General features: G+C 38.5%; 1 protein-coding gene across 3 annotated transcripts in view; it reads left to right on the top strand.

Moving 5' to 3' along the window:
• ADD1 (adducin 1) overlaps positions 1-18,001 on the top strand; it is a 63,869-nt gene that overhangs the window by 24,858 nt on the left and 21,010 nt on the right. For all 3 annotated transcript variants that reach the window (XM_086464642.1, XM_086464641.1, XM_086464643.1), the window contains exons 2-9: positions 7,177-7,389; positions 8,466-8,628; positions 9,728-9,879; positions 13,048-13,128; positions 14,884-15,033; positions 16,024-16,167; positions 16,294-16,392; positions 16,791-16,967. In XM_086464642.1, coding sequence (XP_086320768.1) covers positions 7,195-7,389; positions 8,466-8,628; positions 9,728-9,879; positions 13,048-13,128; positions 14,884-15,033; positions 16,024-16,167; positions 16,294-16,392; positions 16,791-16,967 — 1,161 coding nt within the window. In that variant the 5' untranslated portion in view covers positions 7,177-7,194. The remainder of the gene's footprint in view (positions 1-7,176; positions 7,390-8,465; positions 8,629-9,727; positions 9,880-13,047; positions 13,129-14,883; positions 15,034-16,023; positions 16,168-16,293; positions 16,393-16,790; positions 16,968-18,001) is intronic.

Here is an 18,001-nt window from a genome sequence, read left to right as displayed (position 1 = left end):
TTGGTAGTGATGCTCTCAATCCCATTGTCCGGATCATTTATGGTGATGTTGAACAGCGTGGGTCCCACTGTCAGTCCCTATGTGGGTCCCACTGTTGATCCCTGTGGGTCCCCCACTGGCAACAGGCTGTGTGGTGTGGGTGTGGCAGGGCAGTGTCTGTTGGGTTTTGTTTTGTTTGTGTGTGTGTGGTTTTGGTTTTGTTTGGGTGTCGTCCACGTCCCGTCCCCACCCCGGGTTTACTCTACATTGTTTTTCCTCTTCTAAATACAGGATCTTTAATTTTTCTGTCTAGGCAGAGGATGCCGATTAAGGAAGGACTTAGTGTTATACGTGCATGGTATTAATGAAGTAATTTTTTGTGATCATTGGTTCTTTAAACAAGGAAAACTGTAACTTTTTTTGGCAATTGGAAAGCAATTTGATACTTTATATGGTAAAAATCCTGTAGCAACTGCTATTTTGACAATTCTAGTACGTAGATTCTTGCCCTTCATAAATTCTTTGAAATTTAGGTCTAATTTGAAGTAGATTTCTAGCATTATTCTTTATTCTTAACCATTTAAAGAGATTCTTTTTAATGTAAGTATTGGAAATAATAAGATAAGAAATGTTGATGAGCTTGAATGCACAAGTAATACTATGTCTTAGAAACTGATACAAAATTTTAGATTCCAGTATTTAATTTGCAGCATCTCCATTAATAAGCAAGATGATGGTGCCTGCATTCAGTACAAGATGAATAACTGTTCTTGTTCGTGAAATAGTTTCTTCCTGTTTTAAAACAAAGAGCAGAGGAAGGTCTGAAGATGCATGAGCTAGGAACATTTGCTGAAAAAGAGTATAATTGTTCATGACGTGAAGTACGTTGTCTAGTAAGTAGTACAGTCACGATTTACTTTCTTTGTTCTTAGACTTCCTAAGATAGTGCCAGCTTTTCCTTTTAAAAGTTCAGTAGGAAACATTTGAAATGGCAAGAACAAATCCCATGTCATTGGTGCCAAAATGTTCTCTCAGAAAATGACGGAAATTACAGTGCAAATCATAAATAATTTCCCTCTTACGAAGTTACATTAATTCTTTAAGGAGCAAGTTTGGCAAATGATACTCTAAAGTAAAGGAAAATTGGAAAAAATACAGAAAGTACAGAATATTGAGTGAAATGATAACAGTGCAAATTTATAAACAGGTTTGGTTTTTTTTTGCAGATACCAAGTGATAACGAAACCTTACTTTCTGTAGATGGATGTTCTCCTTCCTCGCCATCTCCTCGGCAACTAATTTTTCGCATGAGCTCAATCTGTTCACAGTGTCTCAGTTACCTCTTGGCTTTCTCGCTGCCTGCAGTGCTGCACCACTCCAGTGCTGCCCAGCCCTTGCCCTTCCTCTTCCTCCCTCCTGTCACCTCATGACTCCCCCGTGCAGTAATTTCAGCATTGTAGCTTTCCATGGTCCCCCTGACTCTTTCCTGGGCCCTAAAATAACTCTGTCCTTTTCTGTTTGCATCCAAAATAGAGCCCCCTTCCCTCCCCCTGCCAGCACACTGCCTGGCCTGTTGCTTACATGAGCCTTTTAGGTAACTTTTACTCCTCGAAGGCTGCTGATTGCACAACAGCAAAGAAAACAAGTTGTTTTGTTTTGCTGCCCCTTCGTCCCTTCCCCAGTAACTTGTCAAATCTGTTTTCACCTCTGTTAGACTTAGTGATATAATTCTGGTGTGAGTGGAGAGAACTTGTTGGAAGAACTGTCAGGGAAAAAAATGGATAGAAAGCAAATTACAGTATCATTGTCAGGGCTTAGAAACTGTATGTTCTGGAAATGGGTACCCTTGGTCTTTGTGCAAGTGGCTGGGATTGTGTCGACAGTTGAGAAGTGTGCTGCTAACTTATTTAGCAAATTTGACACAGGGTCCCATACAGATGTGTTGCTTGGGTGTTGTATTGTGCAGAAGGATTGTAAGCTACCGGGGAGAGGGCGGGTTTTTGGTTTGGTTATTTCTTCTTCTCTGAAATGACTTGATTTTGTAAGGTTTTGATCAGATAACTCTCTGAAACGTAACAAAAAAAAATATATATAGGGTTTGGGTTTTTTTTTTTTGCACGTGCTGTCTTGTGAGTTGGCAGTGTATTTTAAATTGTTTAGAAATCTTTTAGGTTGCCTTGTCGTCTTGTCATAAGCTCCTTCCTGCTTTTTGGAGTACATTTTTATTCTGAATTGGCCTCAGCAGACTTAAAGCTGCGTTGATGTGGAGAGGTGTGCCAGGTCCTGTGGTGGCAGCGAGCCTATAGATTGGGTCAAATTCCATCAACCGCAGTCTTAGTAAAAACAATTCCCTCTGGGTGTGGAGGAGTGAAAAATAATCTGTTATTACAAAACAAACCCAAACTGTAAATGATTGCAAAAAATCATTTATTCCAAAAATTTAGTTAGCTGGTCCCTGCTAGTGAACATGTTATGAGACATTTAAAATCTTCTCAAGGTTCCCGTAATATTCATCATGATGATTCAGGTGAGAAACTCTGAACCTGTGAACTACCAGAGGCATAAGTACTTAGATCTGTCCCAACTGCCAGGTATTGAAATGAGTCTAATATTGAAGTTTTAAGTATGTTTATTAACGACAGTGAGATCCCAGCCCAAATACAATGGGGTTTTTTTTAAATTATTTTATATAATTTTTTAGGTTTAAAGGTGGGGGGTTTTTTTGTGTGCCCTTAAGTTATTGTAGATTCCTACTGGGTATTATTCACTGCCTTACCTTTAAATTTATTTAACTACATGCGCATCATGTAACTCTCCAGATTGAGTACTGAAGAATGTAAGCTGTTTAAAAATTGAGATTTTTCTTCTTTCTGGATGTTAGTGTGAACAATTTCATGGCATTGCTATTCTAAAAGTTTCTTCTTTTGTTTGATCTAAACCCTGTAACACCACTTCCGCTTAGGTGAATCCTGTGACAAAACTGTCTTGGGTTAGAAGAGGGTGGGGAGGAAGAGGATTTTGAAAGATAACAGTAACCCAGAACATTAATACTAATTTCAAAATGTTTTTTGTCAACAGTGCTCAGTATCTGTAAATGAACTATGAATTTTATAAAGCTGATTTCCTAACCAAAAAAATGTATTTCATGAGCAGCCTGTTCATAGCATTCGCATACACATACACATGCCCTGCGATAAACACGCTATGCTGTCAGCTGGCTTGGTGGCTGTTGTTTGATGTGGTGGTTTATTGAAATTTCTAGTGCTTATACATACATATGTATTAGAAGAATGGATCTAATTGCTTCAGTTACTATGAGGTGTGATTTGGGTTTTATGTTTATTTTTTTTTCTCCTCCTCAGTAATAGATGTTGTTCCCTCTGACTGTCTCTTTATATTTGAAAATAGCTGCTTCTGAGAGAAGGGCCTTTTCTGCACTTAGATCTTCCAGCCACGGCTTTTTCAGTTAAGGGTGTGGCTCTTTCTGACACAGTTGTGTTAGAACAGGCTCTCGCATAAAAGCACTTATCGTGGTGAAAAGTCCTTTGACATTCCAGCTTATCTTACTTGGGGGCTCTAGTATGCTACATCAGAAAGGAACTGCCTCTACTGAAGAGTTGTGAGTGTGAAGAGGGTCTTAATTCTTTCTTTTTTTGCTGCCCGGGCAGCCTGTTGTGATTTTCACTGTGACTTTTCAGTTTATAGAACCATTGGCCATTCCCCAGTGTGTCTTCAAGCTTAACTGTTCAGATTCCTTTTATTTCTTTATCAGTATCCATACTACTGAAGCTCTTACTGGAGAGTTCATCAAGCCTTGCTTTCCAAGGAAACCCATAAATAAATTTCAATAGCTTGTGCGAAATGCTGTCAAATGCATCTGTTTCTAATTCAAAAATCAATACCTCTGTCAGCAGTAGCTGACAGCCATTAAAATAAACAATTAGTATTACAGTTATGTTAAAACAGTTAATTACTAGACCTTGTCAGGGGTGCCATTAATTTTGAGTATCTACAAAACTGAGCTATGAAATTGATATTTAACCTTAGCTATAAAATGATCACATGGAATTTCCTGTTAAATTATTGCCACTACATAGTGGTGAAGCAGTAGTAGCTTCCCAGGACCTTCTTGAATGCTGTCTTGTGCTTGAGTGAAGGAGTAATATAACTTTGGCAAGACACTGTGATCCCATTTTAATGTTGCCTGTGCAGGCTGTTCAGGACTAGCTTGTTCCTAGTGTGAGTAAGAAACAGTGAAGAGACATAATTATGTATGTAATTCATTTGGAAATAGCTTTTGGTACTCTGAAAGTAGGATGGAATTGGTGTAAATAATTAAATGCAAAATTATGTTTGCAGATGTGTGTACACTTCTTTAAATAAAACTGCACATACACATATACACACAAGATGCGACATTACACTTAAATATGTTCTGGAAATGGAGTGCTTCAGGTGGGAGTGGGCCATTGTTCTCTGCTGGTGGCAGAGGTGGTCAGCTCGAACTTGATAGGGTTCCCATGCTTTGCTTTAGAGTGAGTACACGTTTGGGGCTACACTCAGCACGATGCAGTATGGATGCTGAACTACTCGAGCGGTTCGGTTTGTCTTTGTTTGTGGCCTTGCCCTTGCACTGTTCCTAAACCCCTTGATTCCTTGTGATAAGCAGAGGGTGGTGAAGTTCGGACTTAGATTGGGCCAAGTGAGCTGCTGTTGTAAGAGTAAGCTGTATGTTTGGATCTGCAAACTGTCATTTTCAACAAAAACCTGGATGTAGAGGCGTGAGGATAGCTAATTGAGCTCAGAAGAGGGGTTGTGGAAAGTGGTAGCGGGCCTTCAGAGGCATTTTTGAGGTATGAGGTGGCAGATGGTGCAGGCTGGAGTTTGTGAGGAGGAAGACTTGGAGGGTGTGTGTTAGGGATCTGAAGCTGCCGAAGGAGAGGTGGCTCCTTTGCTATAACTTCACTTGCTTAAAACTTTCTAGGTGTAATACCTTGAAACGTTTTCCATGTGGATAAAAGCGTTATTTCTTTCGCTATACCCTGTGTTCTTCCTGGGTGGAGTAAAAGCTAGTAAAAGAAGTTATAATAATAAAGATGTGTTATGTGCTTACTTTAAAGAAGGGGGGGGGGGGGGAGGAATCTGACCGTGACTCTTAAAGCCTAAACCAATCCGTTTAAAATGAAATACTTTAAACAGTGCAGAGGTGTCTGTGTGTGTTTATTTAGCAACTCAGTGGGTGGAAGTCACAGAGCATCTAAAACTTGAGTGTCTTAAGTGCCAATGTAGATTTTGGTAGTTATATCCTCTTCTGCAGAGTCAAAGAAAAAACTTCTTTTGCTTGTTGGGTTCAGCTGTCTCAGTTCAGTGATTTATTCATTCTGAAATAAGAAACAGTTGAGTTTTGAAACTTGTTTTCTAATGTAAGAAAGAGGATGAGATCTGCTAATTCTGAAGTCTTGAAGTAGATAATTTTCTTCACTGCAATGATTTTGTTTAACATAATCTGCATTTCAAAATAATTTATGTAAACTTGCCTTTTCTGTGTGCATCCACATCTAAAGTGATTTTTAGATAATAAATATGCAAGTAAATTCCTAATCAAATTAAAATCTACAAGCAAGTACAGTTTAAGATGAGTCACTAAGAAAAATCTAAAATAGTAGAATAGAGACACATATCAAAATTTATTAGTTATAACATGTGGAAGATTAATGAAAGATACGTGCATGCTGCATAGTAAAAAAGAATTGCAGTGACTTGGTAATATCAGCAGATTTAAATAGTGTTAGTCCTTGCAAAACTGAAGATGCATAATGAAACTGATTGTTCAAACCAGGGTTCTCCTTACTGTGTGAACCCCAAATCTAAATCAGCATTACTGAAATGAGTGTTTCACCTTACTGGGACAGGGAGCTAGATTCTCCTACTTTATTCTCTTTATCTATTCTTCCACCTCCAGGAAAAGATCTACTAGCTCTTCTCGACTCATTTTCTTAGTAAAGTTGCTAAATGCCGTGATGACAAGGGATTTCAACCTTGCATATTTTGTGTATAGTGTAAGTAATTGCAGCTTGCTGAACTGGCAAGCCATTCAGAGTTAACTATTCGTATTACAGTTCAGTGAAGTACAGTTTATGTTAGTGGCATTTTGTTTAATCATTAACAATATGCAAAGAAAATAAATCTTTGCTGAAAAAAGCTTAATTTTAATTTGACATGGCAGGTGATCAGGAATCAGAGGCTTGAGTCTCAAGGTGTTGCACGGGTGGCTTTATTGAACTGGTTGCTTGTCAGTGGAAAGCTGCAAAAAAAAACTTCTAAAAAGGATTTTCAAATGAAGGTTATAATACTGTGCCCAGAAAACTGGGGTAATGTTACACAAAGGGGTTCTTGTGAGTGAAAGAAGGATGTGTGTGTGAGCAATACCAGCTGAGTTTTCAGCCGTGCTGGTAGATACATGCAATTGCCGATTACAACATGTAAAACTGAAATGAACCCTGGCCCGTGGGTGCGGGTTGTGTTTGTGTGTGTGCTTTCCAGATTCCAAAACCCACATGCTAATGCAGTGATGTGCACGGTGTTGAATGAACCTAAAATAAATATATTTGTGAAAAGTACGCCTCAGCTTGGCAGAGTCAGTATTTCTGAGTTTGTCTCCAGAAATGTGTTTGCAATCTGAGCATGTTTTGGTGGGGTTCATTCTTCATATTAATGAACATGTGTAATATCCGGTTTTCTGTAATGATATGCATTCTGATTTATGCAATATTCTTTTTGTTTTGTCTGCTTTAATTTTTTAAGGAAAAAAAAACCCAAAGAAAAATACCCAATTAGTTTGTACCTCATGTGTCTTGAACTTCTCTGTCTATGAGAAGGTTTGAAGAACTTCCATGCTTCTGAAAATCAAGCTGTGTAGACATCTTAAAGAACTGGAGTTAGTTTAAATGGGATTAAACTAGTATGTGTGTAGCAGACTTGACTTTTCACATATGCTGGCCTACTTTTCTAATCTTGTATTTTAAAATCTTTTTCTCTAAAATTCTGCTATCCAATTGCATAAACATGGTGTTTGGGGAGCCGTGCTAATTTTAGATGGATTTGAACTGCTACTCTGAAACAAGAAACACATACAAAGTTCTTAATTATCTCGTTGCTTGATTTATTTATTCCTCTTCTCTGCCCCCCTTTTCATAGGTTCCATAAAACTGTGCTATGAATGGTGATACTGGTGTGGGGGTGGTGACTTCACCACCTCCAACAACAGCCCCTCATAAAGAGAGGTATTTTGATCGAGTTGATGAAAATAATCCAGATTATTTGAGAGAGAGGAATATGGCACCTGACCTTCGCCAGGATTTTAACATGATGGAACAGAAGAAGAGGGTCTCCATGATTCTACAAAGCCCAGTAAGAAAAGAAAATGCTCCATCTTTAAAGTGATAACTTTATTATCTCTATTTTTAATATCCTTATGGAATTAGAGAATTTTCTGGTATCTTGGAGCCATTTGATCTTTTTTCTGGTTGGCCTTTCTTCTAAAGTATCCTAATTGTAGCCTAATTTTTCCTGACATTATCCAATTGAATTTTTATTGTCTACTCATGAAGCGGCTCCTCAGTCTCACTTTCAGAACTCTCTCTGTAGTGGTTAGTATTTTTTTCATGTTTTCCATCCAGTCCTGGTCAGACATTTTTTCACTTTTTTCATATATCAAGTATTGATTTAAACATTTAAATTAAGTAACACTTCCAAGAGTAGCTTATACAAGGCCAGTCTGTCCTTCATGCATGATTCTGGCATACAAAATATTTTTATATATCCCTTTCTGAAAGGTTGCACAACAATAAACTATGAATGATTGACATTTAATATTAAAGATATTTCCCTCGGGGAGAAAGTACACAAACCAAAATTTCTCTCATAACATTTGTTTCTTTTGTAATAGCTGATGGATGACTTTGATATGAAACATTTCATGACACAACTTCGTTAAGAATAGGGATGTAGTAGTATATTTAGAGTTTGTTCTGTGTGATACGAACCCATTTTATGTAGACTCACTTAATTTTTAAATTTTAATTTTTCATTTTAGATTCACTTAATTGACTCTCAGGTCCCTGTGAACCACACTGACAATTTCCCTTGTCTTTTCTGGTTCTACTACTTTTCGTTTCATGTTTTGTGTTCAAGTCATTGTACATCCTGCTCCTTTTCCAGAAATCCGTATTAGTAGATTCAGTGAGTTTTGGTGTTACTGGAAGAGAGAATGCTGGAATTTCCATTCACAAAAAAATAAGTGACTCGTATCATTGGAGCAACATTTTCAAGTAACGTTATGTACATTGTGTACCCAGTAATTCTGCCCTGAGCTGTTTTTCAGAAGAGGTGTAGGATGTTTCCAATCAAGTGCTAAAAAGAAGTTGTGTATGAAGGGTTGAAGTTCATTTGAACGTGCTTCACAATATGCAACGTCCTGTTCCTAGGCTTTTTGTGAAGAACTGGAATCTATGATCCAGGAACAATTTAAGAAGGGGAAGAACCCAACAGGTTTATTGGCTTTACAGCAGATTGCGGATTTCATGACGACAAATGTGCCAAATGTCTACCCTGCAGCACCACAAGGCGGGATGGCTGCATTAAACATGAGTGAGTGCACCTTAATTGATAATAGTTGAATTATTTTTTTGAAAGACTTAAAATGAAGACACTGTGACTGAAATCAAGTGCTGTGAAGTTCAAATGCTATCCTGTTCTGCTCACAGGAACATTGCAAACAAAGTGAATTGATTAGTTTCTAAATGCCACAGGGACATGGAATATGGTTCATGTATATAATTTATATCAAAAGCTATTTCAAGTACGGCATCTTAATTGAGAAGTAAGCCTGTTAAGTCAGCACTAGTAAAAAATTTAAAGATTTAAGTATTGCTAAGGTTTACCACATGGATTGTCTGCAGGAAAATAAAATGCCTATTAGTAGTCTAGTAACAGTGAACGTCTTTAGAAACGAGTTACTTTTGCCATGGAAGAACTGTTTGCAGCTTTCTCCTGTGAAGTGAAGCTATAGACAAGAAACATCAGGAAGGAAAACAAAAACCAAAACGTGCGAATGCATGTACACACAGGTTTTGTGTTAACATAATATAAAGCCTTGCCTGTGCTCCAAAATAAATCTGTAGTTCAGTGTAGCATGGCCAGGTTCTGCTTTATCACAATTACTTTTAACCATGTTTCCGATTGCACTGTAACTAGAGCAGTGTATTTGTAGTTATTTACCATAATCTTCCTCTCTCTAGCTTGTACTTAATTTTTCCTAATTAAATGAACCTGTATGCATCTTTTTAGATGTGTAATTCTCCTTTTCAGGGGTACCAAATCATGTATTTCACAAAGTGGAATATTTGGGGTTACATTTTTCTGTTAACAACGAAGTTGTATTTTACAAGAAATCATTAGTTTGAGAGAGCAGTGCACTGTCATCTTAGTACTAATAAATATTAAGGAAGGCAACAAATGCTACGACTGTACCAAAAATAAATGACCTTGTCAGAGACTGTTGTTCTATTTGTGTAATATAAATTATGACATTGTAGTAATTAAAGTTTGCTGTCCACTTCTTAGGTTAATATGATGATGTAAAGTAGTAAGAACAACTACTATAGTAGTGGTACATGTTGTTAGGTTTTAACTGACGTCGAACGCAACCCACCTCATGTTTTTTTTTTTTACCCCTTCTCCTTTTCAGGTCTTGGCATGGTGACACCAGTGAATGATCTGAGAGGATCAGATTCCATTGCTTATGAAAAAGGGGAGAAGTTGTTACGATGTAAATTGGCAGCTTTCTACAGATTAGCAGATCTCTTTGGCTGGTCTCAGCTTATTTACAATCATATAACAGTGAGTATTGAATCAACTGATAACTGAACCAATTGTTTTAACATAGAAGAGAATTGCTTCCCTCCCCCATCTGTCACTTTCTCTTTGTGTGGAAGAGGAGCAAAGTGGTATTGAAAGCAGTATAATAGTGAAGAGATTTGTCATTACATCTCAAGAATAAGAATGGGAACAGCTTGGATGTCAGCTACCATAGCCTGAATAGAGTCTTAAGAGAGTGTACATGAAAGTTCTTATGATGAAATTAAGATTCCTGAAAGACTCAGTCTTTTAGTACCTTAAATGCTTTGAATAATTGTATATATTATTCTGCAAGGTCATGTCTTCATTTTCTTGCTAAGTACTAAAACATCATCTTATTAGTCATTCAGTTGAATTTTATAATTCAAGAAACTAACCTTTTTGAAAAAGAAGCCATAGTATTTCTGAACATGAGCGAACTACTTAGCTTAACGCAATGTGCTAACAATTTTCCTTGTGACTGAGTAATCGCTGGCATCTGTAAAAATAATGACAAGGAGGTCAAATCAAGGAGGTTTTATATGCCAGGAGGATGAGCCACATGAGTCTCATGAGTAAAGTCACAGCTGTGGTGTGCAACCCAGTCAATTGTCTTCTTAACAGAGCTGAATTGTTTTTTTTCTACATAGTAGAGGTTGTCCTTTATGTATTTTCAGTTCTTCTAGTTGCAGTCTGAACGAAATATGATAATTTTATTATTACTGCATTTTGAGATTTCAAGGTACGTTATTTCTGAGCCGATGAAGATGATGAACGATATGGGTAGGCATAGGATCAAGGCAGTGTTGGTTAGATTATTTGGTTCCTTTAGCAAGGGAACATATCCAACATAATGTAAACAACTCGGTGCCGCCCCCTGATTTTTCATACGTGACAGGAGAATGGATTTTGTAAAAGGGATTTAATGCGGTGAAAAGATTACTAGGCAAGCAGGTTTGGAGATGGCTTCCTAGTGTGAAGTTCAGCCCTGGGAATGTTTATGCATTTAGATAAAAACGTAAATATAGTGAAGAGCGGCATGCCTAGGGAAGTGGTTAAGGCAAGGGCGTATGATTGGGGTGGAATGCCTCAAGTTTGCTTTCTTTTGTTGGGGGGGAGCACAGTAAGATTAGATAATGGTGATACCAATTCAGGTGGAAGACAGTCAAAGCACTTAAGAGCATGAGATTCTGAAAGTATTTTAGACAGTTTTGAAGGGCAGAACGATACGGGAAAGGTCTTCGTTAATGGTTTGTCAGTGGCAATCACAAGTTGTAGTTCACCCAGTGAATAGCATTCTGAGAGGTGACTAATAGATACAGTTTACCTTCAGAAGCTGACACAGAGCAAGGTTGTTGTATTTACAAAATAGCGTTGTCTTTGTTCTGTATACCCATACATGAGGTAGTAGTGTGGTAGTAAGGCACTCCTTTGGGGTGTGGTGAATGCCTACTGCTTCATGCAGAACTGAAGTTTGACTCCTGGTTTTCAGTTTTTTGTAAGTGAATGCTCTAGTTAGTAGGTGATTGCTGTCAAGTTATAAGCTGCCAGGGCACTTCTTCAGTAAGAGAAACGATACAATAGCCTTCTGTGAGGGGCGTAAGCCTGTGTGTTAGAGGAGAAGGGAACTGTGAGGACATGAGACAGTGTGCCAGTCTGGGCATATCAGGGAGTTGGGTAGAGTATCTTGGCTTTCCTGGGTCCTTATCCATCACAGACAGCTGCTGTGTGTGGAATTGTTCAGACTGGTGCAGTCCTGATGCAGAAGCAGAATTACGGAGCATCAAGAGCTTTCATGTCGAGTACAGTAATGCAGAGCGAACTTGGGTGCCTCCAGGGTTAGGCAGAATTTGAGATTACAGGTTTATGGAAGGCACACGTGGTTCACCAGTTTTGGTTTGCTTTGAGGGCATGAGCTGTTTGTTGGATCTAATCCTAAAGTAAGGTGGTTTGTGAGTCTTGGGGCTTGATTGTCTTGTGTTTGAGCTTTCTTATTGGCTTTTGGGGCATTTTGAATAATAACCTATTCTTTGTCTTGCATAAATAAGAAAAAGATTTTCTAGATCATTTACACTTCTGTAATGGAGAACTAATTTGGTGATTCGTAGAAGCGCAGGTTAACTTCAATGAACTGGTTCAGTTTAAGGCTCGTATGCTATAGTATGTTACCAGCTGGTTGTAAAGGGAGCTAGATTTGTACTAGAAGCTTTTGGACAGCTGGTCAGCTACTTATTTTAGAAATTTTTTTCCTTGCAGTAGAACTATATCAAAGTATATGTGTATTTAATGTTGCAAGTAGTAGAAGATATGAAGGATTATAAAGTAGCTGCATCTTGGGGAAGTGCAAAACTCATAAATAAATAAAATTTGAAAAACATTAGGGGAAAAAAAAAAACCAACCCAAAAAAAACAAACACAAAAACTGCGTAGATTCATAGCAAGATAGGAAGTTGTCTCATGTCCAGTACAATATTTGAAGCCTTTTAATTCTCCACTGAGACACCTAAACAACCTGGCTGTCCTGTACTTTTCATTGTACAGACGCATCCCAAGGTATGAATGGTTTGAAGTCAGAATTATTTTTGTGTTACAGACTCCTCATTGTGTGAATTAGACAGAAGAGCAAAAACATAGGTGAGAGTCAGGATACTTTGTAGAAAACCTACGAGTGTGCTGTACTTCTCACAGGCACCAGCATCAGTGATGAAACCCTTCTCAGCATCAAGGTGCTTTAGATCTGAGGAACAAATTCTTGCATTTTCTCACATGTGTCTGTTTCTTACCTTCTGTTTTACTAGGGTAGAAATGCAGTAGGGTTATAAACTCATTCTTCTAAAAAACAAAACAAAAATACCTTTTCTTTTCCCCCCAGTTCTTTCTGTAACATTCCTTTTATCCACAGTAGTTGAGTTGTCGTTACGACAGAATCTAAGGATTTACTAACTTCCACCGATCTAGAGGACTCTGGCATGTATCTGCCATCTAGTTTTGTTCAACACGAGTTAATTAACTGTACTGTATGTTGATTATCTGTTGTAGCGTACATGAAGGTCATATTGCATGTTACAGGCATACTTGCCCATTCTATACTTGGGAGGTGAAAGTAACTTTCATGTTTTGGGGCCTTTAATAAAATATTCTTAATAACTTTTACTCTTGTTTCATCCTTAGGCCAGAGTAAATTCTGAGCAGGAGCACTTCCTCATTGTACCTTTTGGACTCCTCTATAGTGAAGTTACTGCATCTAGTCTGGTAAGCAAATACTGGTTTTCATTGCTGTAAAATACGAATGGCTGAATCTGCTCTGTGTATCTGTCAGTGTTGAAATTCTGTCCTAGAGAATATTTTACTGTGTCACATGTTTAGAACAGTTTCATTGAACACGGTTGGTTTGGGTACAGCTGAGGCATCTCAGAGGGATTTCTTTGCACGCGTTCACCACCAGGTGTCCTCCAGTTGATCTAGCTGCAAAGAGGAGCCAGGTCCTTTGGACAGCTAATCACATCCTGCCCCTGAAAGCTGCTGGCTGTTGAGCCAGGTTTGTCGAGGGAATCAGTATGTATTTCAGACATAAATGATGCAAACCAATTACAATTTCAAGACATTGTGTCCAATGCCTGGTTTAGTTGCCATCATTTAATGATGTAAGGAGCTGAGGGTGTAGGTAAATTTATGTTTTTGAGATCTAACGATTGCAGTTGAAGACACCACTCCCTTAACTGTTAGCTGGTGGGAAGCATTTTTAAGCGCTTATCTTCAGTCTGGTCTACGCTGCTGTTGAGGGCAACTTGAATTAATGTGGTTGACTCTTGAGTTGAAACAAAATAGAAGCTTTCACACTATTCTTTCCACCTGGCTGCTATAGGGTAAGTAACCTTTAGCAGAGAGGTGAGCTAAGCGTGTGCAGAGTAGTAACATTTCTAACTTGACACCTTAAGGACCCAGTACTTCCCCTCAGCTATCTGCAAAGCTGGCTCTTTCTTACATAAGTCCACCATAACCATCTGTAAAATTTTAATTGGCAAAGCTATAGGGAAAGGAATGGAGAAAACTGAGACCTGTGCTTTCTTGCTGCTATCAAGATTTTTTAGAAGAGGGTAAAGGCCATACTGTGGGGGCATTTTGTGTGTTTTATTTGGTTTGGGGTTTTGGGGTTTTTTAAAAGGTGTTCTGCTTTTATCTCTGTATCGGGAATGTGGGTACCTTGAGCATTAAGGTTGCTTGAAGGTAGCAAAATGCGCGCACACACGCATGCACGCACCGAGAGCATGTTCACACAGAAAATAGCTCGGAGCAGGATATAAGAAGAAGAGAGACTACAGTGACAAGGCACATAGCTTAGCCAGATGAGCATGCTGACCAGCAGCCTGCTGACATGACTAGCCCTTTATCACCCATTTCTCTTTGTTTCTCCCATGCTTGTTCTTCCCTTCTCCACTTTGAAACTCCATTTTCTTCCATCTTGTTCTCTCTCAAATAAACAGCCCATGCATAATTACTTTTTCCCTTTTCCAGTTTTGCCATGTCCCTACCCGAATTTGGTATTCATAATGATATTATTACCTGGGCAATCTCAGCCTTACGTGGTATCAGTGGTATGGTTACCTAGGTGCTGACCTTTCAAAATCCTACTCCCCAAAAGGTCCCAATACTTCTCCTCAGGTATCTGTAAAGTTTGCAGGTTTCTTGCATAACTCCACCGTAACTCTCTGTGAAATGCAGCCTTTTGTCACAGCGCTGTCTGTAACTTCTGTCAGCTTCTGGCACCATTACCTGTTACGTGCCGCAGTTTCTCATGTCATATCCAGTAGTTCCTGATGTTCTCTTCAGTTAGCTCAGTCTCGAGCTGGGGTTCTGCAAACCTACCTACAGCCTTATCGTGTGCATTTTGGCACTTGTTAAAATAAAACAGTGAAAGAAATACAGTTTTAGAGCTTCAGAAGTAGATGCTGAATTAAATCAGATTTGTCTAGATTCATTTATGAAGCTAACTCTTTTCATTCCCAGGTTAAAATCAATATTCAGGGCGACGTAGTTGATCGTGGAAGCACTAACTTGGGAGTAAACCAAGCTGGTTTTACTTTGCACTCCGCAATTTACGCAGCTCGACCCGATGTTAAATGCATTGTTCATATTCATACGCCAGCAGGGGCAGCGGTAAGCACGCTTTTCGGTTTGTCGTCTGTCCTGATCCCCACACCCCCCTCAACTGGAAAATAGGTGTGTCCCCCTTAATCAGAGATTTGCTTCGTTTTTGAAGGGCACAGAGCCTTTAAGTCTGCCTTTGAATCTGTGGTTCTGTTTGAATCAATCAGATCCTCCTTATTTGGCTGTTACCTGAGTGGTCAGACACTAAATTCAGCTTTATAATCAGAAAATACATACTTCATATTTGTGTGTCTTTTACCACAGAAGACCGTGTCTTTTGATAGTGAGTCGTAAGAGCTTTAGCATATTTTCTTGGTTTTGTAAAGCACAATTTATCAAGGTTTTCTTAAATGTTTGAAACTTGTCCAATACCTCTCATTAGAGCAACGGGTTACAAGTCAGTTTTACCTCTTTGGAATTTTTTGAGAGTGTTATCTGGTGACTCTGTTTCAAAGTTCACATTCTGATTTTTTTTTTTTTAGTTTTTTTTAACTGATTAACAGCAGTGATACAACCATTTTAAGAGTAAATTACCAGTTTCCTAAAATTGTGAACTATAGAGTAGTGTTTAAAAATGTTCCTTAACTTTACCCACAGTGCTGTGGAATTACCTCTGCCAAAGTTTGAATTTTCCAAAAAGAAGAAACCTTTTAGAGGGGGGAAAAAAAAAATAAATATATTACTGAGTGGAGTGCAAGGGATGAAGGATGCAGCTGATTTTGGCGTTTGGTGGGGGTTTTTTTCCATGAGACTTTTCATATTGGCGTTGATGTTACGTAAAAGCGGCCATGCCCAGTCAGACCCAAGATCAATGTGACTTTTGTATCCAGCCCAAAAGTGGTGAAAAAAAGAGGCTTTAGGGATGGAGTATAAGACCACTACGTGTGTGCCTGTGCAGGCACATAGATTTAATATACACAAATATTTTTTATTATAATTCTTTAATTTTCAGTTTTTTCTGCTGCAAGACATTAAGTTAGTTGTTTTAATATTTCTCAGGTTTCTGCAATGAAGTGTGGTCTCTTGCCAATTTCACCTGAAGCGCTTTCTCTAGGGGAAGTAGCTTATCATGATTACCATGGTATTTTAGTGGATGATGAAGAAAAGGTGGTCATTCAGAAAAATTTGGGGCCTAAAAGCAAGGTCAGTATTTACATCTAGAATTAAAGAAAAGTATGTGTGTGGGGGTGGGGGAGGTATGCTCTTTAATCAAGAGCAAGAAAATACTTGCCTTACTGCTGTTTTGCTTTCTTTGCAATATCTTTCTAGGTCCTTATTCTGAGAAACCATGGCTTAGTGTCTGTTGGAGAGACTGTTGAGGAGGCTTTCTACTATATTCATAATCTAGTGCTTGCCTGTGAGATTCAAGTAAGAATTTTAGTATGTTATGTAATAATACAGTCTGCTATGTTAACCTTCAAACAGATTAATAGTTGCTCACTTTACTGGTTAAACTCTTGATCTAAACTAAGATGGGGACTTGTGAAATCATTATATTATGTGAGGGCACCCAAAACATTGGTTTAACCAGCAGTATTCAAATACTGGATGGGAACCATCAATTTGATATACACTGCCGATTAAAACAGAGGTATTTTCAAAGCCTTCAAACAACTTTTATGGAAGTATGTTAGTTTATTTAACCTTAAAATGAAGTAGATTTCTTCTGGTTTTTCTGATGTCAGTTTTTTGGGGTGTGTTGGTTGTGTGTGGTTTTTTTTTTCCCCCTCCTCAAGAAACCTAAAGATGACTTTATTGTTTTTAAGGTACGTACGCTGGCCAGTGCGGGTGGACCTGACAATTTAGTGCTTTTAGATCCTGGGAAGTATAAATCCAAATCTCGTTCCCCTGAGTCTCCAGCAGGTGAGGGTACTGTATCCCATCCAAAGTGGCAGATTGGCGAACAGGAATTTGAAGCTCTTATGCGAATGCTTGACAATCTGGTAAGGCTGGCGTTTTTGTCTAATCATTTCATATCATAACGTATGAAATACTTCAAAAGCTGTAATAGGGGACATTATTAAAGGATGGGCTGCATGTAGCATATATGGGATAGTTTATACAGCCTGCAGCCTGTTCTTTCCCGATGATTAAGGGCCCTTGGAGGAGGTGACAACATGAAAAGCGTCACAGAACGCTTCAGGTGTCCTTTGTGCAGATAGCAGATTTACTTCTGTATTCATAACCTGGTGGTTATCAGTGAGATCAGAGGGGATCCGTGTGTGATTTGGCACTTCCAAATCAGAGCACTGTGGTGCTTGCTACTGCTGAGTCTATGTCCTCCCCTGCATTCCCAAAATGCATTAAAACAGAGGTAATGTTTTATCGGGTGCAGGGTCCAGCATGACTTGACTTTGTAAGACTCTGCTAGAACACAGAAGAGCTCAAAAGGCAGACTTCAAATAAATAAAAGTCTTCAGATAAAATGGTTTCAGTAAAATCCCATCTGTAACAAAGGACCAGCTACCAGCATTTGCTGTCCAGCTTTAATGGGAAAGACGATTATTTTTCCTGCCAGAAGGCTCCAGGTGGTGACTGTAGACAGTGGTAACGAACATATAAAAAAATACAGTCACTGTAATAATGAGATATAATCATCTGATCTGCAATTTAATAAATCTTTTTTCTTTGTAGATTTAACTGTGGTCTTCATGGTCATGTGGTACATGTGCCTCTGACAGGAGCCACACTGATGATGATATCTTAAAACTCTATCTACCACATCTAATATGTAGTAAATAAATAGGTGGTTTTCCTCTTAGATCAGTGCCTTATCTGTAGTGTGGCAAAAAAAAAAAAATAGGCTACTTTATTAGTAATTTGAATATCTAATGTTTTCATATTGGACAAAGTGATCAGCTATAACCTTAAATCGGTAGAAAAATTCTCATTGATTTTAGTGAGCAATAATGAGACTATTAATGTAGTTCGCTATGGAGAGGGGACTCCCTGTATCACCAAATTCAGTAGATTGGGT

The sequence above is a fragment of the Leptosomus discolor genome, chromosome 4 (assembly GCF_034619465.1).
Source record: "Leptosomus discolor isolate bLepDis1 chromosome 4, bLepDis1.hap2, whole genome shotgun sequence".
NCBI lineage: Eukaryota > Metazoa > Chordata > Aves > Leptosomiformes > Leptosomidae > Leptosomus > Leptosomus discolor.
This window is presented reverse-complemented; position numbering and strand designations above follow the sequence as displayed.